Here is a 24,947-nt window from a genome sequence, read left to right as displayed (position 1 = left end):
GCTCCCTCTTCAAGCTTGGAGAACTCTCTTCCTCTTGCTCTCTTCTCTCTCCTCTAATCTTGTAGAATATGGGATAATGATATGTGTGGCCTTCCTTGCCTTATCTCCTTCAACAAAGCTCTCTCTCTCCTCCAAAAAACATCCCCAACCACCTCATAAAGAAGTAAGTAGAAAATGAGGAAACCAATGCACAAGTGGCTGCCAAAATGAGAATTCCCGAAGGCAATTCTGCCCCAAATTCGAGCACTCTAAGCAAGGCCTCGAGCGCTCGAATTTAGTGTAAAAATGCCCATGCTTCACTTGCTCCGCCCAGACCTACTTTGGTTAAACAACCATAACTTTACGCTCCGAACTCCGAATGACGAACCGTTTAAAGATTTGGAGAGCTGATTCAGAGCTTTAAAAACTTCATGTTTTGATGAAGACCCAAATCTCAAGTATGGTTGGTCGAAAATGGGGAGAAAGGCAGTACTTCAGTGCTGCCAGGCAGTTCTGCGCACCTCTGGTAACAAGGCCATAACTCTCTGCTCCGAGCTCCGAATGATGAACCGTTTGAAGATTTAGAAAGCTAATTCAGAGCTCTAAATCTTTCATGTTATGATGGAAGTCCAGTTCTCGAGTTTTCTGGGTCAAAATGGCGAGCAAAGTCCTGACTCCACTGCTGCCAGAAATTCAGAATTGTGCCTTTTGATGGCCAAAACTCCACAAAGCCTTGATTTTGCTCCTTTTTTGGCAAATGGACCTGAAAATGCATAAAAACATAGAAATGAAGATAATCTACATAAATTAACATACAACGGACTTTACTAATGCAATTTAGGGCGCTTGAATATATAATATTCGGCGCTTATCAGGTATCATTGAGGATGTTTTGATAAAGATTGATAAATTCTTCTTCCCTATTGATTTCATTGTCATTGACACGGAACCGGTCCCCAATCATAAGAGCCAAATTTCCGTTATCCTTGGCCGTCCTTTCTTGGCAACCGAGAATGCCAACATCAATTGTAGGACGGGGATAATGAAAATCTCTTTTAGCCACATGAAGGTGAAGTTGAATATCTTCAATCCCACACCGAACTCATTTGACAAGTATGAAGGAGAGGTTAATGTTATAAAGAAATGTCCTGACCAACCATGTCAAGGAAATGAGCTTTTGTGTAAGACCAAAACTTCAAAGGGATCATCTTTAACCTCGCATTCTCAAATTGTTGTTTCAAATTCTTGCTTTGAAAGGGCATGGAAGCCCAAAGATTGTGATTGCATTGATAAGGGATCAAAAATAGCTTTTGAGCTAAATCCAACAAGATCCTTAAAGAACCATTTGTTAGGTGGAGTTCAAAGCATTTATCACCCCATTGAGGAGGGGATGCACTATAAGATATTTGATCCGGGCTAAAAGAGCCCAACGTCTTGCAAGAGACATTAAAGACTAGCAAGGTAATTCGTAGGGTGTCAAAACCCTATTCCTCCCTCATTTCTCTCTTTAATTTCATTTCTTGCAAAGTCTAGATATTAGTTTTAGGTTCATATGCATTGCTAGGAACTGTGATTAGGATTGCATAAGCATTAATGTTGGATTTGAGCATTTTGCATTAGTTCGATCAATCTCCAAGGAATGTTCGAGTGATTAGAATTGCATGAGCATTAATGTTGGATTTGAGCATTTTGCATTAGTTCGATCAATCTCCATGGAATGTTCGATCGATCGAACTACTACCTGCATCCAACACTTAGAAAATTTTTTAATCTGCATCCACCTACATCCAAATCACCTCTCTGTCTCATTATTCAAACTTGTTCTCAGATCGATCATAAATTCTTCGATCGATCCAACTTCATCTTGGATCGATTTGCAGAGTTCCAACACTTAGACAAATTTTGAGCCTGTAGAACCTGTATATTTCAGCTCTCTATCTCATCGTTCGAAGACATTCCTAGATCGATCTTAAATTCTTTGATCGATCCAACTTCATCTTGGATCGATTTGCAGTGTTTCAACATTTAGAAAAATTTTGAGCCCAAAAACCTGCATACTTTTACTCTCTGTCAGATCGATCGAACATTTGTTCAGATCGATCTCAGTTCTAAAAATTTGGTATTTTTAACTTTGTTTTGATTTTCAATATTTTAATAAAAATCCAAAAATATTTTTAATTTTTAATTTTTAGAGTTCAATCTTTAATTTATATTATTATTTAAATGCTAAAAAAAAAAAATCAAAATTTCAAAACTTTTAAAAAGAGATCGATCACAGTTCGATCGATCTGAAATCTCAGTTCGATCGATCGAACTGGACGGGAAAAGAGTTTTTAAAAAAACAGATCTAGGGTTATTGATTGATCCTTAAGATCGATTTAACACCCTTGCCTTCTCTCTCTCATCCCTCATCCCCATCGCCACTGTGCATTCATCTTCCCCATATCCGGTGAGGTTATCCGGCGAGTTCCACGCGTCTATTTCTGTCTCTCTTCTCTCAGATTCCATCTTACTCTTCGAGTCTCATCTCTTTTCTCTCATTTGGGGTAAGATCCGAATCCATTAGCTATTTTCAAGCTTCAATCTTGGGCATATATTTTAAATGATTGATTTATGTTATCTAGATGATTAAATCCTCCATTGATGAAGCTTGAAGCTTCTGGTATATATATTTATTGTTGCCCAAGTATAGACTCTAGAGGGGGGTGAATAGAGTCTAAGAAAACTAAGGTCAATTTTTTAATGTTGATTAATCAACTAGAGATAAACTTTAACTTCTTTGATAAATATTGAATGATACAAACTGAATTTAAGCTTTAATTGATAACATTCATAAAGAGGTATATCAAGACATAAATGAAGCAATAAATATAAGAGATAAAGATAGAGGTTGCAAACATGTACTCAGCGATTTTAGCGAGGTTCATAAACTCCTACTCCTCGGCTCAAGACCCCTCTTGAGACTCCCCAATTCACTATGGCTTCTCTTTGCGGGTGGAGAGCAAACCTTTTACAAAAAACTCTTCCTTGCTTCTAAATGCTAAAAGAAACTCCTTTTCTTAGAATTTCTTGGGCCACACCAGCCCTTACAAGGTTTGAACAAGATTTATGAAGTACAAGGTGATCTCTTTTAGATCTAAAGTACAAGATTCAGCTCACTCTAGAGTATGTATAAATAACTTGAAGCACAACTCTCTTTTATGATATATGATATATGTAAATGATGAAGAAAAGCCTTTTGATTGCTAGAAAATCTTTCTCAATGAATGCTTCATCTTTTATGAAGTTATTCAGTTATTATATAGACTTTCAGATGATATCTGATACTTTTCTACCTGTTGGACACACATCCCAAGACAGAAATGCTCATTTGAATTTTGAAATGCGTAGCTTCAGTCGACCAAAGTGAAACTCCCTTGAGTTTCGATCGTCCGAAATGGTTTTCTGGTTGGGCACCCTTCTCAGTACTTTAGCTTCGGTAGATCGAAGAGGAACCCATGTTTATTTCAGTCATCCGAAATAGTTTCAGGATTGAACTCTACCCTCTCGGTATATCTGTTTCAGTAGACCGAAGTGAACTCTCAATTATTTTGGTCGACCGAAATAACTATTAATTGGATCTGTATATTCATTTCGGTAGACTAAAATGAAATGATGATTTATTTTGGTAGACCAAAATAACTTGAAGCTTTGATCCTAACTATTGGTTCATTTCGATAGACTGATACACTAGTGCTTCCTATTTCGATAGACCGAAATGGACTCACATTTTCAGATAAGAATATGTTTAAGTCCTTTGTTCCTTAGTCATGGTAATTGAGATAATATGCATAATGATGGAGAGTTTGAGCTTCAACATGTTCATATACACTTTAACAAAGCTTTCTAAGAAACTCACCAACCTAGCTAACCCCATTTTGATGTCTTGTGATGACTTGACTTTGACTTTTGATTGCTTAGTCCTTTGCTCATGCCTTGGTGTTGCTTCTTCAGTTTTATCCTTGTATTGTAGAGCTTGTTTTGATGAAAGCTTTGCTCTGCAATTTCACTCAAGAAGACATTAGTAATCATAGAACATCATTAATGAATTATGGTCATCAAAAACCTTTGATTCAAGGTCAACAATCTCTCCCTTTTTGATGATGACAATTCCTTAATGTGTTCGTCAAATGAGAATAAGTATGTGAGTGATTTCCCCCCATCAATGTGCATAGTCTTGATAAATAAGAGATTTACAAAACTCCCCCTTTTCTTGTGCAGTCATTTAACCATCATTAAAATTGAAAGCATAACATATTTAAGGCATACAAACAAATCATGAAAGAATTGAAGGCATAAAAGCATATAGATTTTAATTTCCAAAAACATGTGTTTTCATTGATTCACGAATTTAAGATCAAGATACATCATCTATTCCCCAATGACTACAACCAATGTTTTAATTACAAGTACAATAGCATTACCATCCACAACCTACATTAGCAACTCTATCAATTTTATCAATTTTTCAACAGTCACAAAAGTCTCATAAAAGTCACAGCAACATTAACAACATTAACCACTAACAACATCAATTCTCCCCCTTTGGCATTCATCAAAAAGATAAGGGGGGTGAGATCATCAAAAGTGAGGAAGTTCGGTGACATGGAGATCGGCAAGATCTTTCTTCACGAGATCGACTTCATTTGCTACTTCCTTTAGTCGAAGGCGCAGGTCAAGAATGTGTTCCTTGTTCTCTTTGCCAATGGCAATTTGTTCCTTAGAGAACAATGTTTTCTAAAAGGAGTGCACGAAGGAATTGGTCTTCAGATGGAGGGATAGCAGTGGCTTCATGTTGTCCTTCAGCGCATTCTTCTTCTCTTTCTTCCTCAACCTCTATTTCCTCTTCCCTATGACCACCACCATCACCACCACCAATAATATCTCTCATTTGTTGCTCATCTATGGCCATGTCTTGGCCTTTATTTTTAGGATCGCCAAATTTTGGATCATACCAAACATTGGTTTTGGATTTTTTGAGTCCCATTCATCCTAGCAAATCTCGATCAACCCTGTAGAGATTAGTAAGCTCCTTTTTATCCTCGCCCTCTATCTGGATATTGAATGCTCTGAAGATTAGAGTGAGCGGCATGGTATAGAAGAGGTAAGTTTTCTCTCTCTTGGCGCAATCTATCATATGATGAAAGATGAGGAAGGCTAGATCAAATTTCTTCCCGTTCAGGACACACCAAATAAGAAAGGCTTCCATGAATGAGACATCTGTTGTGAATGATGACATGGTAAATGAGGCAAGCTTGTATTGTCAACTGACTAGCATATATTTTGTCGATATTATTGGTGGGGAATTGACACATTTGTTGAACAACTTGATAAGGGTCAAACCCTTCCCCATCATACCAGTCATAGTTAGTGTAGTAAGTGATATCGCCGTGAGGGATGTTTAGAATACGACGAAGACTTGACAGAGGGAGTGTTATCTGAGTACCTACAATGAAGGAAATGAAGGTGTTCTCCCCTACTATCCTCTCAAGATGAGTGTAGAATAACCTAACGACCTTGGGGTAGATTGGAACTTTGATGGATAGAAATTCACCCAAGCCTATTGCTTTAAAGAGAGAAAATGTATATGTGATGAGTTCCTTAGTGTCATGTTCCTCAAAAAAATTTCCTTTTTCAACTATTTTGTGGAGAAACTTGGTTTCATAAACTTCTTTAAATTTAGGTTCACGAAATAGACGCATAACTGGGGTAGGGTAAGGGTCGGAAGGAATAGGATTTGGGGGGTTAGACCCTCCAGCTTTAGTATCATGTATGTGCTTAAACCTTTTCTCTCTAGTAGTTCTAGAGGACCTTTTTTGGGTTGCCATTAATTTCTGTTGATAGATTTAAGTTTATGGGAAGTGATGACAGAGCTAAAAGCAACACAATCTATCTTACAGTGATGAAACAAGATGATAGTGACTGAAAGGAAACATTTCTATCTTATAATGAAGCAAAATAGTTGAATAATCACAGCAAATGAATCCTTTGAATAGATGATAATCAAAGACGTTTAAACTCGGGAAAGAATATGACGAAAAGATGAGAGAGTTCAAAGTGTCGCACGATGAGAGGCACCTCAAGGAGCGAGAGAGATAGGGTTTTGAGGTTTGAAGGTAAGAATGAGATTCGCTGGTCTTTAATATTCAAAGATGGGCCATATATGATGGGGCCCGAATGTTCGGTCCACCGAAATGGCTTCATCAGTCAACCGAAATGGCTAATGAGAGGAAACTTCATCCTTATTTCAGTCGACCAAAGCATGGTTTCGGTCTACCGAAATGCTGATCCTAATAGTAGAATTTGAAGTGTTAATTCTGAGGACTAGCAGATATGATGAATATCTCTCTCAATTGCCATTCCGATTTCTCGACGGAGTGAACAAAACCTTTCTTCTTGAAGTGGCTTTGTGAGAATATCAGCCAATTGATTCTCGGTGTTAATGAACATTAATTCAATATTACCTTTGGATACATGGTCCCTTAAGAAATGATATTGAATTTCTATGTGCTTTGTTTTAGAATGCTGAATGGGATTCTTTGATATACAAATGGCGCTGGTGTTATCACACTTGATAGGGATTTTGTCCAAGAATAGACCAAAGTCTTCTAGCTGCTGTTTAATATAAAGAATTTGTGCACAGCAACTACCAGCAGCAATATATTCAACTTCAGCGGTAGATAATGCGACTGAGTTTTTTTTCTTGCATGACCAAGAAACAAGTGATTGACCTATAAAGTGACACCCGCCACTTGTACTTTTTCTTTCAACTTTACACCCAGCGAAGTCAGCATCCGTAAATCTTACCAGTTCAAAGGATGTAAATCTACAGTACCACAAACCTAAGTCAGTAGTACCATTCAAGTATTTAAAGATGCGTTTGACAGCATTCAAGTGAGATTCCTTGGGACAAGATTGAAACCTAGCACATAAGCACACACTAAACATAATGTCCGGCCTACTAGCAGTTAAATATTGAAGACTTCTGATCATTCCTCTATATTTCTTAATATCAGTTTCCTTGCCTTTCTTATCCTTATCAAGTTTTAAAGAATGACTCATGGGAGTTTTAGCATGTTTGGCGTCTTCCAAGCCAAATTTCTTTAGCAAATCTTTAGTATACTTTGATTGGGAAATGAAAATTCCATCAAGAATTTGTTTGATTTGCAGCCTTAAGAAGAAGTTGAGTTCACCCATCATGTTCATTTCAAACTCATTTTGTATGGAGGTGGCAAACTCTTTACTTAGAATGTCATTTGTTGATCCAAAAATAATATCATCAACGTAAATTTGGATGATCAACAAATTGCCATTAATGATTTTAGTGAAGAGTGTGTTATCAATCTTACCTCTACAAAACCCATTTGAAAGTAGGAACCCACTAAGTCTTTCATACCAAGCTCTAGGAGCTTGCTTCAAACCGTATAAAGCTTTAGTTAATTTAAAAACATAGTTTGGGTAATCATAGCTTTCAAAGCCCAGTGGTTGTTCTACGTATACTTCTTCATCAATAAAACCATTTAAGAAAGCACTCTTTACATCCATTTGAAATAATTTGAAATTTTTGTGAGATGCAAATCCAAGTAACATTCTTATGGCCTCAAGCCTAGCAACGGGGAGCAAAAGTCTCTTCATAGTCTATACCTTCTTCTTGGTTATATCCTTTTGCAACAAGTCTAGCCTTATTCCTAATGATGGTTCCCGACTTATCCTTTTTGTTTCTAAAATCCCATTTTATGCCAACAATTGTTTTATTTTGAGGTCTAGCGACAAGATTCCAAAATTTATTCCTTTTGAATTGAATGAGTTCTTCTTGCATTGTCAAAAACCAAGAATCATCATTTTCAGCCTCATGTACATTCTTAGGTTCAAATTGAGAAATGAATGCCACAAAATTGCATACATTTCTTAATTGTGACCTTGTGCTAACACCTTTGGATGGATCACCAATAACTTGGTCAATGGGATGATTATGAACTAACTTCCATTCATTTGGAGTAGTTCTATTTTGAAAGGAATCATTACTTGAATTAGAACTTTGAGAGATATTAATAGGAGACTCATTTATGTTGAGATCATTGATACTCCTCTCAAGCTCTATAGGGGACCTATTTGTATCAAGTTCATTGGTACCCTTTTCAAGTTCAACTTCTTCATCATTGTCCATCACACTTTTTGTAGGAGAGGTTGGGGATTCATCAAACACAACATGTATGGATTCAACCACAACTAGGGTCCTCTTGTTATAAACTCTATATGCTTTACTTCTAGAGGAATATCCAAGAAAAATGCCTTCATCGGATTTGTCATCAAATTTTCCTAGATTATCCTTGCCATTGAGGACAAAACATTTACACCCAAAAACTTTGAAATAACCTATATTAGGTTTTCTTTTGTTCCATAATTCATAGGGAGTTTTGTTAAGAATCTTTCTAATAACAACTCGATTTATAACATAGCATGAAGTATTTATGACTTCGGCCCATATAGATCTAGGAGATTTGTGTTCATTTAGCATGGTTCTAGCCATTTCTTGAAGAGATCTATTTTTCCTTTCAACCACACCGTTTTGTTAGGGAGTTCTAGGTGCCGAAAGATTATGATTGTAGCCATTTTCATCACAAAATCTTTCAACGTCTTGATTGTCAAACTCTCTACCCCTATCACTTCTAATGGTTTTAATTTTATATTCCTTCTCATTTTCAACTCTTTTACAAAATTTTGAGAGAATTGAATGAGCCTCATTTTTGCGTGCAAGAAAGAATACCTAAGTGAATCTAGAGTAATCATCTACGATCACAAAGACATAGAGTTTACCATCAAGACTAGCAATTTTTCCCGGTCCAAAGAGATCCATATGGATTAATTCAAGTGGTTTTGAGGTGGTTATATCCTTTTTCCTTTTGAAGGAGGACTTGGTTTGTTTACCAATTTGGCAAGCACTACACGGTTTGTCTTTTAAAAAATTTATCTTGGGGAGACCTTTGAGAAGTTCATTTTTAGACAATCTTGAGATTAAATCCATGCTAGCATGACCTAACCTCCTATGCCATAACCAACTATGTTCATTAGATGACATGAAACATTTAACGTCTTGGTCTTAAAGTTCACCTAAGAGCAAGGTAAATACATTACCACTTCTAAGAGCACAAAATATTTGAGATTCATTTCTTTTAACAATGCATTTATCTGATTTAAAAGTCAAATCAAATCCATTATCACAAAGTTGACTAACACTAAATAAATTATGCTTTAAACCCTTAACAAGTAAGACATGTTCAATTGACAAAGAAGGAGAGATACCTATGATCCCAAAGCCAATTACCTTGCCTTTAGAATTGTCTCCAAATGTTACGCTTCCTCCGTTATATGCTTCTAGAGAGGAGAATTTTGCGCAGTCAGCCGTCATATGTCTTGAACATCTGCTATCAAGAAACCATTTGTCTTTGGAAGATGTAGCGACTTTGAAACCATCCTACAAAAGAGATTTCAAATATTTTCACTTGGTACCCAAATCTTGTTGGGTCCATGGGAGTTAGCTAAAAGCATGTATGTTCCTTTAAGAACCCACTTCTTTATGAATTTAGGCTTTCTCTTTGAGCACTCTTGAGTGAGATGACCTATCCTTTTACAATAATTGCATTTAAAGTTTTTGTTCTTGCTCTTGACAAAGTAATTAACCAAAGGTTCTCTTTTATTCAATAGACATGCTTTCTTGTCAAAAGGGTCATACCCTAATCCATTTTTATTAAAGACACCTCTTTGAGTACCTAGCATAAGTTTTAGATTTTTGGAACCTTGAGTGAACTTAGCTAGACTATCAATTTGGTCTTCAATGATTAATTTCAAGGATTCATTTTTAGATATGAGTTCAGGTGGTTCTGCTTCTCTAAGTGAAATACATTCCTTCTTTAAGCACTCATTTTCATTTAAAGGGTTTGAAGTTTGTTTTCAAGGATAAGTTTTTCCTTTCTTTGAGAATCACATTTCTTTACCATTTTTCATAGTTCATCATGCAATTCTTTGAAGCCATCAAGTAGACCATTATATGCATCAACTAAATCATCATAAGTAATTTCATTTTCAGAAGAAGAGTTAGAATTAGAGTTTACCTCATCTCTACTTGCCATGAGACAAAGGATGGCTTTTTCCTCATCACTTTCGGATCTATTTGAGTCTTCATCTTCTCAAATGGCTTGCATTGCTCTTTTCTTTTTCCTTTCCTCCTTATAGGCATGGCAATCAGCTTTAAAATGTCTTAGTTTTCCATAATGAAAACAGGTAGAGGAGTCACATTTGCCTTGCTCATTAGATGATTCTCGCTTTTTGAACCTTTCCTTGCTGAATTTCTTCCTTTGAAGAAATATTTTGAAGGCTTAAGTGATAAGAGCTAGATTATCATTTTCACTTTCGTTGCCTGAAACTTCCTTTTCCATTTGAGAGACTTTTAGAGCGATTTCTTTCTTTCGATGATGATCTCATTCTCTATCTTTTAGAGTGATCTCCCATGTGAGAAAAGAACTGAGAAGTTCATCCAACTCAAGTTTATTGAGATTATGAGCTTCCTTAATTGCAGTTGCCTTGGCATCCCATTTTTCAGGTAAGCTTCTAAGAATTTTCCTTGCAAGATTAGAATTAGTCATAGTTTTGCCAAGGTGCTTTAAGCCATTAATAATGTCAGTAAATCTCATAAACATTGTACTAATAGACTCATTTTCATTCATACGAAACTGTTTATATTGATGCATAAGAATATCAATTTTGGATTCCTTAACTTGTGATGTCCCTTCATAGGTAATCTAGAGTTTATCCCAGATTTCTTTAGCTGTGGTACAGGTAGAGACTCTATTATATTCACTAGGACTTATAGCACAATTAAGATTGACTTTGGCTTTGGCATTCAAGGAGATAAGTTTATAATCTTTGGTGTTCCATTCAGACTCAGTCTTAGGGACTCTTTCAGCACCAAATCCTTTCATTAGAACAAAAGGTCCATTAACAATAACCAGCCAGATTTGGTAGTCTACGGATTGAAGGAAATCTATCATTGTATTTTTCCAATAGCCATAATTTGTTCCATCGAACTAGGGAGGTCTAGTATTGGACTGACTTTCTTGAAGAAGGTGACCATTTAAGTTTGCCATAATCAATCTCTAAAACACTTAAGTTATTTTAGTAGAGACCTTGCTCTGATACCAATTGTTGCCCAAGTATAGACTCTAGAGGGGAGGTGAGTAGAATCTAAGCAAACTAAGGTTAGTTTTTCAATGTTGATTTATCAACTAGAGATAAACTTAACTTCTTTGACAAATATTGAATGATGCAAACTGAATTTAAGCTTTAATTGTCAACATTCATGAAGATGCATATCAAGACATACATGAAGCAATAAATACGAGAGATAAAGATAGAGGTTGTAACCATGTACTCAGCGATTTAAGCGAGGTTCGGAAACTCCTACTCCTCGGCTCAAGACCCCTTTTGAGACTCCCCAATTCACTATGGCTTCTCCTTGTGGGTAGAGAGCAAACATTTTACAAGAAACTCTTCCTTGCTTCTAAATGCTAAGAGAAACTCCTTTTCTTAGACTTTCTTGGGCCACACCAGCCCTTACAAGGTTTAAACAAGATTTATGAAATACAAGGTGATATCTTTTAAATCTAAAGTACAAGATTCAGCTCACTCTAGAGTATGTATAAATAACTTGAAGCACAACTCTCTTTTATGATATATGATATGTGTAAATGATGAAGAAAAGCCTTTTGATTGCTAGAAAATCTTTCTCAATGAATGCTCTATCTTTTATGAAGTTATTCAGTCATTATATAGACTTTCAGATGATGTCTGATACTTTTCTAGCTGTTGGACACACATCCCAAGACAGAAATATCCGTTTAAACTTTGAAATGCGCAGCTTCGGTCGACCGAAGTGAAACTCCCTTGAGTTTCGGTCGTCCGAAATGGTTTTTTAGTTGGGCACCCTTCTTAGTACTTTAGCTTTGGTAGACCGAAGAGGAACCCATGTTTATTTCGGTCTTCCAAAATATTTTCAAGATTGAACTCCACCCTCTCAGTATATCTGTTTCGGTAGACCAAAGTGAACTCTCAATTATTTTGGTCGACCGAAATAACTATTAGTTGGATCTGTATATTCATTTCGGTAGACCAAAATGAAATGATGATTTATTTTGGTAGACCCAAATAACTTGAAGTTTTGATCCTAACTCTTGATTCATTTGGTAGACTGATACACTAGTGCTTCCCATTTCGGTAGACCTAAATGGACTCACATTTTCAGATAAGAATATGCTTAAGTCCTTTGTTCTTTAGTCATGGTAATTGAGATAATATGCATAATGATGGAGAGTTTGAGCTTTAAGATGTTCATATACACTTTAACAAAGTTTCCTAAGAAACTCACCAACCTAGCTAACCCCATTTTGATGTCTTGTGATGACTTGACTTTGACTTTTGATGACTTAGTCCTTTGCTCATGCCTTGGTGTTGCTTCTTTAGTTTTGTCCTTGTATTGTAGAGCTTGTTTTGATAAAAGCTTTGCTCTGTAATTTCACTCAAGAAGACATTAGTAATCATAGAATATCTTTAATGAATTATGATTATCAAAAACCTTTGATTCAAGGTCAACATGTATATATATGTACATATGGTTATATATATATCTTGTGTTTTGATATAATTTTTGGGAGTATAGGCTTTATAAGTTGATTTGATGTGTTGATAGGCCCACGACCTTGTTCGCATGGCCCCCGTGCTTCAAAAGTCACAGATCTGTGACCTTTTAATTTTTCGCATCACACAGTTCGATCGATCGAACTTTTTCTTCGATCGATCGAAGTTTCTTCTATTCGATCGATCTCACTATGTTTCGATTGATCGAAGTTCCTTTTGTCAGATCGATCTCACTTGTTTTTGTGATCGATCAAACTTCACAGATCTCATATTCACATACACTTCATTCATCTTATCTTGTGACATGCAATTTTATATATGCCCAATACCTATGATATTCCACATTGGATGCATTTCATACTTATACTGTTTAGCATGCTTCATATCCTGTCACTTGTATAGATTCATGTCATATCTGTTTTATCTATCTTATTCACTCTATCTCCATCTCCACCAGCTCAGCCATCTCCACCAGCTCATCAGCCAACTCCCGAGCTAGACCAGCCACTGCACAGATATTCACTACTTTAGGTGGCACATGAGTCAATTTTTGATAAAGAGTATTTCTCTTGGTCAGTTCTGACCTGATCAGCATACAATGATATTATTTGACGAGGCTTGGCAACCATTCTTGCCCCTGTCACTTTCCCGGTTTACCCGAGGCTCGTCCGAATTTTCTACCAGAACCTCTGGCCTGCCTCGCGTAATCCGGAGGAGCTACGGACCTCTATTGATGGCCACCTGATTTCCATCATGGCGGTCACATTATCTCGATCATGCTAGTGTCCACATGTCTGCCCACCAGACCTTCAGGAGGCCTATCCTACTCTATACCGGCCTACCTATACAGACATGGCCGTCTTTCTTACAGGCCACCATACCGCTGGCGAGACTTTCACCACCTTGACCTATCTCCCGGATGATTTATGGTTTATTTATTCGGTGCTATACTGAAATGTCTTTATAGTCGGCCATAAGATCCAGAGGCGCGGAGACTATCTGACAGCCCTCTATACTTTTTATTCAGGGCATTGGCTATCCATTCCTTCTCTTATCTAGTGTGTGATGAGGAAGCTATATGATGACTATGTTAGCAAGAAGCGGCCCAAGCGGCCTAAGTTCCTCCCATTTGGCCACCTCATCACCCAGATTCTACGAGATCAGCACTATCCCTTCCATCCACGGGAACGCACTGAGAGAGGAGCTTGTTCTTTCCAGAAGAAAGACTAGGATAAGAGCTACAATGCTCTTATCAAAAGCCTTCAAGTTGACGCGGTGATAGCTGCAGATGAGCTAGAGGCTGAAGAGGAGGTAGCAGTGGTAGCAGCAGCAGCAACAGACACGATAGCGGATGATGTACCAGTAGGTCCGGCTACCGTGCATATGAACATAGATTTGGAGCAGCCTGCCGAGGACCCAGAGCAGCACTCTCCAGCTAGTTTGCCCATTCATGATGAGGAGCAGACTCAGGATCATTACTCTCTAGATCCATCACCTAAGGCTCCAGACCATATCCCCAGCTTTGGAGAGCGGCTTTAGACTCTAGAGGACTCAGTGGCATCCATTCGAGTTGAGGTTGTTGCCATTCAAGCAGAGACTGTGTCCATGAGAGCTGACATTGCTACCCTCCGCACGGATGTCATGACCGCACTCCGAGACTTATCTAGAGATATCCGTGGAGCGCGCCCTGCCCATCCTACCACTTCCTCCTGATCTCTTTATCCCTTTTCTTCTGTGATCTCTGCTTATTTTTATACTGTTATACTATTTTTGGAGCCGTGTCTGTCGGCTCTGATATATAGGATGTACTAGACTTTATTTTTGTATATATATATTTATATTTTTTGCATGGATGTCATATTTTCATATTCTTATTGCTATCTGTTTGACTCCATTAAGTGCATCCTAATGACTTCAGCGAGAGAGAGTACTGCCCAAATTTTCAGAACCACCCTTATACCTCTCTCTCTTTTCAGTTGATATCCTATTTACACTTGCATGTCCACTGTGCACTATGATTATCCCTTTTGTTTTCTAATGAGTTTTATCCAAATGCCAAAATTTCAGGACCACAGTTAATCCCAAGTTTGGGGGGGCTATGCCACCTACTTTGGATACTTCTATTCCAGCTATTCTTTGCTATAGTTGCACTGGTATACTATTTTCTTTTGTTCTCTTTGCACATTGAAGACACTATGCCATTTAAGTTTGGGGGTAATGGTGCTTTGCAGTGTTTGTTTTTAAATTCAAAATTTTGAGCATGACTTGTGTATTTGAGGGATTTTCTATGATTAGTCCATGATTAACTATTATTTTGATCTTTTGAGGACTATATTGCGTAAAATTTAGAAATTGCTAGACTTGAGAATCCAATACCCCTTATATGCCTTATGGATGCTACTTAAGAGCAAATTTTTTCAAAAAATTGATATCTTGCTTGCACTTGTGGTCCACATCATTTTGATCTTGTGATTGTTTGAGATTCATTCTAGGATTCTGCATTAGCACAGGCGCACATTTGCATTCAATTGTGGGGTACATGCTTTGTTGATTATTGAATCGGTTATATCCCAATTGGGCTAGTAGTGCATTGAAAGCTTTCATTCTTGATAAAGGTGGATAACAAACCCTTTTTCACTAAGTAGCCAGGATTCTAGCCTCATCAAGCATTGAATTTCTCGCGCCGAAAAGTGGAGGGCCCAAACTTTAGGTTAATAATTTATTAAAAAAAAAAAGCAATAAAAAAGTGAGGACTTCTCTCAAAAAGTGAGAAGTGGGAAATGATTAGATGGTAGTTGTCTTGATTTGTAGCCTAGTTGATTTGAGCTTGTAAGTCCGTAGGGGTGTTTGAACGCCTAATGCCCTAAAGCCGTCTGGTTTGGGAATCATTGACCTAACGCTCGACCTCATAAATCACTAGAAAGCTTAATAAATCAACACATTACACTATGCTTCTATCTTTGATCCTTTAAAAAAAAAAAAAAAAAAAAAAAAATCGAGTAAAAAGAAAAAGCGCACCTAGTTCAATAAAGCTTTAATAAAAGGTCCACTCTTTATTTTGATGATCGAGACTAGATTTGTATGCTAGTTTGAGGGTAAGGATGTGCTCATCTCTTTAGTTGGCTTAGATAGCAACACACTTGATGCCGGTCCACTCTAAAAGGATTCTTGAGTTGTTTTGATTTACATGATCATTTTCTTAATGTGTGGAGGACCATACTTGCTTGCTTGGTGTTGAAATTTTGGGAGATTGCTTAGAAATGTTGGAAAAATTGCATACTTGAGGTAGTTTTCTCCTAATATTTGTTTGCAATATTGGTGCCTCTTTTGAAAATATCAGCTTAATGTTTGTGGGTATCATTTTTGGAAACTCTCACCAGACTTCACTCATCCACTAAGGGTAACTTAGGGGTTTAAAAGGCTTGTTACATATGCTAAATGCAATCGTGATCCCTACGAAAGTGGCGTTATCATTTATTGCTTTCTAGATTCATAGTTGTATAGTTGTTCGTTTCATTCCATTACTTCGTAGTTCATTGGTAGTGACTAGCAATATTTAAGTTTAGGGGTGTTATGAGCGCTGAAAAGTGCACTTTTAAACCCCTTAAGCTTAGGTGTTCTAGGACCTTTATCTATCTTATTTTCCAGCCTTAGATTGATTTCGTGTTATTTCTATTTTTAGGTACTTATCCCCAAAATAAGCTAACTCAGCCAAATAAGAGCAGAAATGAAGCAATTCTGGGATAAATCAAAGAAATGAGCAAAATAGAGCAAAAAGAAGCAAATGTGGAATTTCAGCATCTTCGATTAATCTCACCTCAAGTTGGATCGATTGAACTCCCATCGATCTCAGCACTTCAAGATAGATCCAAGCCATGATGTCATTTTTAGAGATCCCAAAATTTCGATCGATCCAACATCATCCTTTGATTGATTAAACATTCTTGTCCTTATCCAGATGCCAGATCTTATCCAACTGTACCACCCAACCAACCGCTTTTGTCCTTTTCCCAAAAATATCTTCAAAATATCTTAAATTTTTTTTTATCCAAAAAGTGCCGCCATTGAGGATTGATCCAACTTCAGTTCGATAGATCTCAGCCATGTTCGATCAATCCAAGTCAAAGATTCAATCGATCGAACTTCTTCCGGTTTGAAAAAGTTAAATTTCTAGCTCACAAGAAGTTATCCTTTATCTCATCATTGGGGAATATTTGTTGTACGACCCCAACTCATTTTGGGTGTTATTTGACCTACCTATATAAGGATAAGGATTACTTTTTGCAATATATTCCATTCCATATTCATCATTCCATATTCTATTCTTTAGAGAACCCTTAGTGAGGAAGCAAGAGGAGGAGGAGGCTAGAGACACCATTAGAGACTCTTCATCTACTAAGGAGCAAATCTCTACCATGGAGTTAGCACTTGAGGGTTGGAGAACATCATCTATGAGCGGCTAGACATCCTCTTAGGGCTAGAGTTAGCCATAAGCATGCTTTCTACATCTTGATTTGTGTATTTTTGAGGGGATTTGTATTGTAATACTTGTTTTAACATATTTATATATATAGATCTTGTTTATTCAATAATTTGTATGGTTTAATGCTTCCAATTGATCATTTCATTCTATCCATATGTCTATGTATGCTAGAATAGATGCTTATGTGTTTGCCTCTATTTCTTGTGTTATTGATGCATGTCTATGTGTATTAATGCTATAGATCTAGAGATTGTCAAGACATAGTGCTTTATGGAATGTCCTTATGGTTTATTTGATGGTTCATACTTATTTCTTAATGGATTATGCCTCTCCCTTAGTTTAATTAGTTTAATTTCATGTCATTAGCTTAGTTGTAGTGTAATGGTAGCTAGATGTTAAATGGGAAGACAATCCATGCTTGTTGTTTGATGTTCCATACTTATGAATGCAAGTGACATATTTCTCTAATAGTGTGTTGTGTTTGGATTGTGAGCTTAAAGAGGAACTAATGGCTTAATTTGATATATTGTGCTATTCATTAGGTTTTCTAGACAATCTATGCTTAAATAGTCATCCATTCTCGTTGAAACAACCACACACACAACATTATTACAATACATGCCTTTCCCCTCATTAATCACTCATTAAGGGTGTATAAGAGTTATGCTTAGTGGTGATCTCTAAACCCCAAGATCTCTCTCTCTCTTATCTTACCTCTATTTCACTATTGTTTACTTTAGTTTAATTACATCTTAGCTTAATTCAACCACCAGCCAATCATTTGATCACTCGACCTACTAACCCTAATCTTGATTCCACAATCCTTTACAACCCTCACAATCCCTTGGGACAATCCCTACTCACTCTTGCTACGTTAATAGTAGTGTTGGTAGTGGTTTTTATAAATTTAAACTTGACCCAAAAGGCTTCTCTTGAACCGCACATTCACTACATTAATTTGGCGTCTAGGAACAGCCTTAGAAAAAAAAAGAAACCGATCATCACCATCACTGTCGCAGTATTAAAATCAAATCATGTAACAAGAACCACCTAGAACATGGTTATGTAAAACTAAGAAAGATTACAGCTCTAATATAGAGCGTCACAAAGAATAAGCCTTAGTAGCCTAATGTATGTTACTTGTAATTTTATTTATATGTCTTTAATAATTTGTTTTCCCCCATTTATATATGGGAGTGGGAATTTCATAATGTTTTAGTGGGAAATGACATGAAAGCTGCAGTCGAGTTCATAAAATTTAGGTTTCAATAAAAGTCTGCAGGAATTTATTTTAGCAATTGGCTTTGGAATTTTTGTTGAATAATTATATAAATTGAATAGTATTCAATTATTTCTAGATTTATGTATGAAAGATAATGTTGGAGAAATGTGTACATCTTAATGAAAATGCATACATGCTTGGCATAGACAATTAGATACCTTTTGGATATTTTGGTGATTGGGTTGACTGAAATAAAGGAAATTTGACTAATCCTAGAAAGAAAGGTTCCATCATTGTCAAAAATTATTAGAGATTATTGACACCGATTTATATGGCACGTTTCATGTACTAATAATTGGTGGACATCATTATTTTGTAACTTTTCATTGATGGCTTTTCATGTTATTGTTATATTTTCCTACTGTTGGAAAATCTAGCATTCTTGATGTCTTTTAAAGTTTTTTTAAAAAGCAGGTTGAAAATTAATTAGATAGGAAAATTAAAATTGTAAGGTCCAATTGGGGGTGATGAGTGTTCTATGTCCTTTTGTTAAAGTTTTTGAAGAGTAAGGTATAGTTGCTCAATATACCACTCATGGGACACGTGAACAAAATGAGGTTGTAGAAAGACATAACCGTATTCTAAAGGATGTGACCAGAAATATGATTTGTATGTCTTCCTTACCTGATTTTTTGTCGGCGAGACCCTTAAGATTGCCAGTTATATTTTGTATAGGGTTCCTACTGAAGCAGTTTCACATTCAAGTACGACTCTAATCCCTTAGGACTACCCCTTCTCACTCGTACTACATAGTATAGGTGTTAAGCGGTTTATAAATTTAACTGTGATGCCCACTTGACACTAACTTCCAAACTCGAGGTGTTGTACATTGTTTTCTTTGCACACCAAGGGGTGAACATCACCAATTTGCCGCTAAATCTCCGTCGTGTCGATGGGCATGAAGGCTCGATTCACCTGGATCCACGGTGTGAACAAATCGGACGGAACGAGGCCAGGACTTTTGATTCGTATCTAGAAAGATTCGACCCAGAAGGATCTATGGAGTTTGGACATCAAAAGGCTGCACTGATCTGGTAAAAGGGGTACATCGAGGAAAGGTCATCCGATCTGCCTTATCGACCTTAAGTGGCTACGTTTGATGGCCGAAGCTCAGAAAAGAGATTCACGGATCTGAGGGTTGCAATAGCAAGCCAACGAGAGAATGAGGCACTATGTTCAGTAGCTCGGACAGTTGACTCGCCGTTTACTGATGAAATTCTTAATGCTCCGAATCCGAGGAAATTCTCTATACCAGTTTTCATTCTGTTTGATGGAACGACTGATCCGGTTGATCACTTGTATCATATCGAGTTAAAAATGGCTTTAAACACTGAGAATGATTCTTTAATATGCAAGTGCTTTCCAACCAGCTTGGCTGGACCAGCACTCAACTGGTTCAAGAACTTGCCAAGGGGTTCGATTGATAGTTTCTGAAGCCTTTGTGATCGGTTTATAAGTTAGTATTATGGAAATAAATGCCTGGCAAAAGATGTCTCCAGTTTCTTCACAATGAGGCAGCATAGGATGAGTGTTTTCAAGCCTTTCTTACCAGGTTCAACTTAACCAAGAGCATGGTGATTGAATGCCATCCCTCTACAACGGTTCAAACATTTAAGTTGGCCATGACTCGTGGCACTCCATTTCACACAAGCTTAGTGGTGAATACACCGAAGACCATAGATAAACTTAATGAAAGGGCTGATGGTTTTGTACTCCTAGAAGAAGAAGAAGAAGCAGCTAACGCTCGGAAGACATCCATAATAACAATAGAAGAGAAAACCAAAGCAAAAATTAGGCAAAAGCAGACTCAGCCACAACATCAGACCTTTTGGAAAGCTAAAAAGAGGCCTAGAGAGGAAGTGCTGGTTACTCCACTGAAAGTCACACTAGCAAGGCTGTACCAAGAAAATAAAGATAAGTTCCGACCTCCTTTACTTATCAGACAGCCCCTTGAATAGAGGGACTAGTCTAAGCATTATGCTTTCCATTCTGACTTTGGTCATCAGACTAATGAATGTAGGAACTTAAGGAGGCAGGTGGAGATGCTGATAGCCAGAAGGGAGTTCGCAAGTTATATCTAAGGCACGGCGGTGGAGTAAAACCGACCAATAGAGTAAGTGAAAAGGAATTAGAAGCCGAGCTCCTACAACTCACAACTAGTTCGCATAATCAATGTGATTCATGGTCGGCCCGAACTGGCTGAAGAGTCAGAAGAACTACTTAGAACGCGCCTCTGCCAGGCATAGATGAAGAGAAGGATAGGCAGTGTAAACACTCTGCATCAGCAAAATGCATCAATGCAAATCAAGTTTGACAAAACTGACCTATTACACAATCAGATTCCTCATGAAGATCCATTAGTCATCAATTTGACAGTGGTCGAATGTTTGGTACGCAGAGTTTTAATTGACCCAGGAAGTAGTGCGAACGTCATGCCAAGGGACACATTTGATCAGCTCGAGATTAACCCAGACCGGCTTAAGCCCACCGGGAATCCCTTACTAGGGTTCGATGGAAAACGAGTGGAGCCCATCGGTATGGTGGAAGTAGCCGTGTATGCTGTAGAGAGGGTTCTGATGGAGAGCTTTATGGTTATCGAGATCCATCCTTCTTACAACCTTCTGATGGGTAGAGGATGGATCCACAGAGTTCAAGGTGTTCCTTCTACTCTACACCAAGTGATGAGATGCCTGGGGCCAGACAGCACCAAGGTGATTTACATTCATGAAGACTAAGTTGCAGCTAAGGAATGTTATTCAGTGACATTGAAATCTGCTGGGAAAGGGAAGGCACCTGTCCGATCGGCGAGCCCGAGATAGCAATTACAAAAACCTCCACCCAAGCAGAATGGGGAGGAGGAGCCAGTGGACTTGACTGAAGAACCCCTTACTGATGTACAGATCGAACAATCTAGGCCAGAGCGAACAACCCGTGTGGGAGTAGGACTCACTGAGAGGGAAAAGCAGGAATTAATTGATTTCTTATCTCACAATGCCAATGTATTTGTATGGAGTCACTTAGACATGCCTGGAATTAGCCCTTTGGTATCCTGTCACTCCCTAAACGTTGATCCCAATGCAAGACCTGTAAAGCAGAGGTAGCGAAGGTTTGCTCCAGAACGTAACCAGATTATAGCCGAAGAGGTTCATAGGCTACTTGATGCAGGATTCATAAGAGAAGTGTACTATCCCGATTGGTTGTCAAATGTTGCGGTTATGTAGAAGAAGAATGGGAAATGGCAAGTGTTCATCGACTTTACCAATTTAAACAAAGCCTGTCCGAAGGATAGCTTTCCGCTGCCTAAGATTGATCAAATGGTGGACGCTACTGCTAGATATGAGCGTTTAACCTTCTTAGATGCTTATTCAGGTAATAATCAGATCCCCATGGACCCTCATGTTATCCAAGGAATGACCCTAGAAGGGGGGGGGGGGTGAATAGGGTCATTGGCAAACTATGAAACTTTTTCGGTTTAGCTATTCTAAGATTCTTTTACTTGTCTCTTTAGTTTGGAGCCATATATGATTCTTTGTGATGAACGCTCTTCTAGTGAGTTGTAGTGTAGAAATTGCATAATGTGTAGAATGTAAAGCAATGATCTTACTACACTTGAGTGATTGCTTTAACAAATAAATTCTTTTAGCTTCAATGTATTCAATTTCAATTAACCATTCAGAACTAGCATTTGCACAATATTGATGTGAGTAACATTCAAGGTGCAAAAGTCACTAAACACATTATTATAGAGTTTACAACAAATATATCAAACACTTGGTATGCATATAAATTTTAAAAGTGAAGGATGTGTCGAATATGCATTTTGTCAAACACTTGGTGTGCAACATAATTTTAGCTATACAAAAGGCTAGTAGAGAACATATACTCTAAGCTAAAATCAATCAAACAATTAACCTACTCCAAGCATTCATCCCATCTTCCTCATATATTCAAAATAACATGTCCATCTCATAGCATTCATAAATAAAGTATTAAGATTGTGAAATATAAAATGTTAAGGAAATAAAGAGAGTAAGAGTTAGAGAACTTGCAAACCAAGGGACACGCGATGTACATGGTTCGGCACAATCTCGGCCTACGTCCATGCCTTGAGAAAACTCTCAAGGATTCCACTATTGCTCCTCCTTACGGGTGGAGAGCAAACATTTACATGTTCTTGCTTGTGGGTGAAGAACCAACCTTGTAATGAAGCCATCTCATTTCTCCTTCTTTTGACGGATAAGAAGTAACCATTGCTCACTCTTATGGGTGGAGAGCTCTACCAAATCCTCTCATTAGAGAGACACCTTCTTTCTTTTATGGGTTGAGAAAGAGAACCCTTACAATAGCTTAAACAAGCTTTCCCTTGCCAAGAGAACCTCTTGGTCTTCTTCTCTAAAAAATGGATATATAATGAAGCTTATAATGAATGTCTCTCAAATAGACAAATATACAAATCAAAGCTCTCATACTTAGAGTTACAAATGAAATAATCAAATGAAAGCTCAACTATAAGTTTGCAAGATGAATCACATGAATGATATAAAATGGGTGCTTCAATGGTGATTCTTAGAAGATATTTCTATCAAGAATGATAGACAATTTTCATCCCTAAAGGGAGGTCTCTCTATTGCTCTCTTGCATGCCCACAATGTGCATACAATGTGTATTTATGGGTCCTTAGAAGAATATAGCCATTTGGGGGCATCCCATTGGAAATTTGAATTTGCAGAGCTGCGACCAAACCGGTCGACATGTGGATAAACCTGTTGACATCTTGGCTTGAACCGGTTGATGTATTTTGCAAACCAGTCGACATCTCTTGCAAACCAGTCGACATCTACTGAGCTCCATTTGGACATTTGTTACTGCCTAGATACCGGTGGACATGTGTGTCAAACCGGTCGACATGTGTGAGCTTTGGCTTGGATTTTTGCTATTTAGACAGAAAAGAGGATGACTTTAAATGGACATAACTCTATCCATTTTACTCCAAATGAGGTGAAATTTGAGTCTAAATTTATTGCCATGAAGTCAGCTTTCTCATTCCACTGGCCTTACTCAAAAATTCCAACCACAGAAAAAGTTATGGCTGTTTAAGTGCAACCTGGTCAGAATTTTTGCAAAGCAGAATCAGGTATTTTGTGAAGCTCATATCTCAGGCATTTTAAGTCCAATTTAGGTGAAATTTGAGTCTAAATTCAAAGACTCGAAGTTAGATTTCCAATGCCACTGGCCTTGTGTAAAAATTCTAACTACACAAATAGTTATAGCAGTTTTAGTGAAAGCTGGTCTGAAATTTTTTTGGGCTGAAAATTGCTTCATTTGAGATATCCATCTTTCTAGCACCTAGGACTTTGATGAATGATTCAATTTTGCTCAAGCCCTATTTCTAAGAGTCTAGGGACATATGAAGATGATAAATTTCAATTGCATTGTGTCCTAGAGTCATTTACCAAATTTTGGCAACAAAGGCTTTAAAGATGAAAAATTAATTCAATGCCTTTTCCTTTTCTTTTTAGAGACCAAAATAAATATTATGATTAATATGCATGGTCTTAGCATTTCTAGCTTAAGTTGTGAGTTCTTTCAAAGCTTATGCAAGCTTGAACTAACTCATTCTTAGCAAAGACTTCATATGTTAAATATATATGTATTGAAGTTCATAGTCTAATGCTAATGATGTAAGAGCATATAAATGATGTATGATATGCATGGTCCTATAGAGATGAGCTTTCAAATGAAGTTACTTCAAAAATAACTTTACAGTTTAAGCTAGCACTCACCAAGCTATCTACCCCTTTCTTCAAGCTTTATCCATGATCATTTTGGCTTTGAGGTATTCTTCCTTTCTTTGAGTTGCTTTCTTGATTATTGATGTCCAAGCTATCTTTGGATGGACTTTGCATTTGGTTCCTTTCAACTTCATGTCTTCTTTGTCTCCTTTGCTTTCCATAGATGTGATCTTGAGTAATGGAATTCTTGGAATGGTCTTTATGATCTTCATTGAGGTTCTTCTTTGAATGTGAATCATCTACAACACTCAATGTGAACATTAGTCCATAAACACCATTAATGGTTTGTTATCATCAAAACAGCTAGATTGTCATTGGATGAAATCCTTAAGATCAACAATCTCCCCCTTTTTGATGATGACAAAACATTGATGCGTTCATAAGCAAGTGGAGTAGCATTTGAAAAATGCTCCCCCTATCAAAGTGCATGCATTGATTTACATGTCATGAAATAGCATGCTTCTACATTGTACATTCATTTACATGCGTTTAAGATCATACATAGTTAATCACATCACACATATTTCTCCCCCTTTGTCATCTCAAAAAGGTGGGAGGCTTAGACAACTTCATGAAGTATATGTCATTTAGCATAATGAAATGTCATAGTGAAGCAATGATTATCAAGAAATGACATTTAAGTGGTAATGACTATAATATACTTTATAGTGCAACATATAAG

At 37.3% G+C, this 24,947-nt stretch overlaps 1 protein-coding gene across 1 annotated transcript; it reads left to right on the top strand.

Annotated features, from left to right (window-relative positions):
- The first annotated feature begins 20,719 nt into the window (after positions 1–20,719).
- LOC132296323 (uncharacterized) lies at positions 20,720–21,574 on the top strand. The gene is made up of 2 exons (XM_059794534.1): positions 20,720–21,184; positions 21,374–21,574. Exons 1-2 carry the CDS (start codon positions 20,720–20,722, stop codon positions 21,572–21,574), a joined length of 666 nt encoding a protein of 221 aa, XP_059650517.1.
- The last annotated feature ends 3,373 nt before the right edge of the window (positions 21,575–24,947 follow it).

This window comes from Cornus florida, unplaced genomic scaffold (assembly GCF_030987335.1).
Source record: "Cornus florida cultivar Cherokee Brave unplaced genomic scaffold, ASM3098733v1 CherokeeBrave_3.0.0_Hap2_Chr02, whole genome shotgun sequence".
NCBI lineage: Eukaryota > Viridiplantae > Streptophyta > Magnoliopsida > Cornales > Cornaceae > Cornus > Cornus florida.
The sequence above is the reverse complement of the archived record's forward strand: the minus strand, read 5'-3'. Positions and strand labels throughout refer to the sequence as shown.

What these genes read in the sequence shown, in the direction of transcription:
- LOC132296323 (XM_059794534.1), top strand. Translation starts at nt 20,720, where the DNA reads ATGAAGAGAAGGATAGGCAGTGTAAACACTCTGCATCAGCAAAATGCA. An exon ending in TGGGGCCAGACAGCACCAAG is followed by an intron (nt 21,185 to 21,373) that starts GTGATTTACATT and finishes ACTGATGTACAG; the next exon opens with ATCGAACAATCTAGGCCAGA.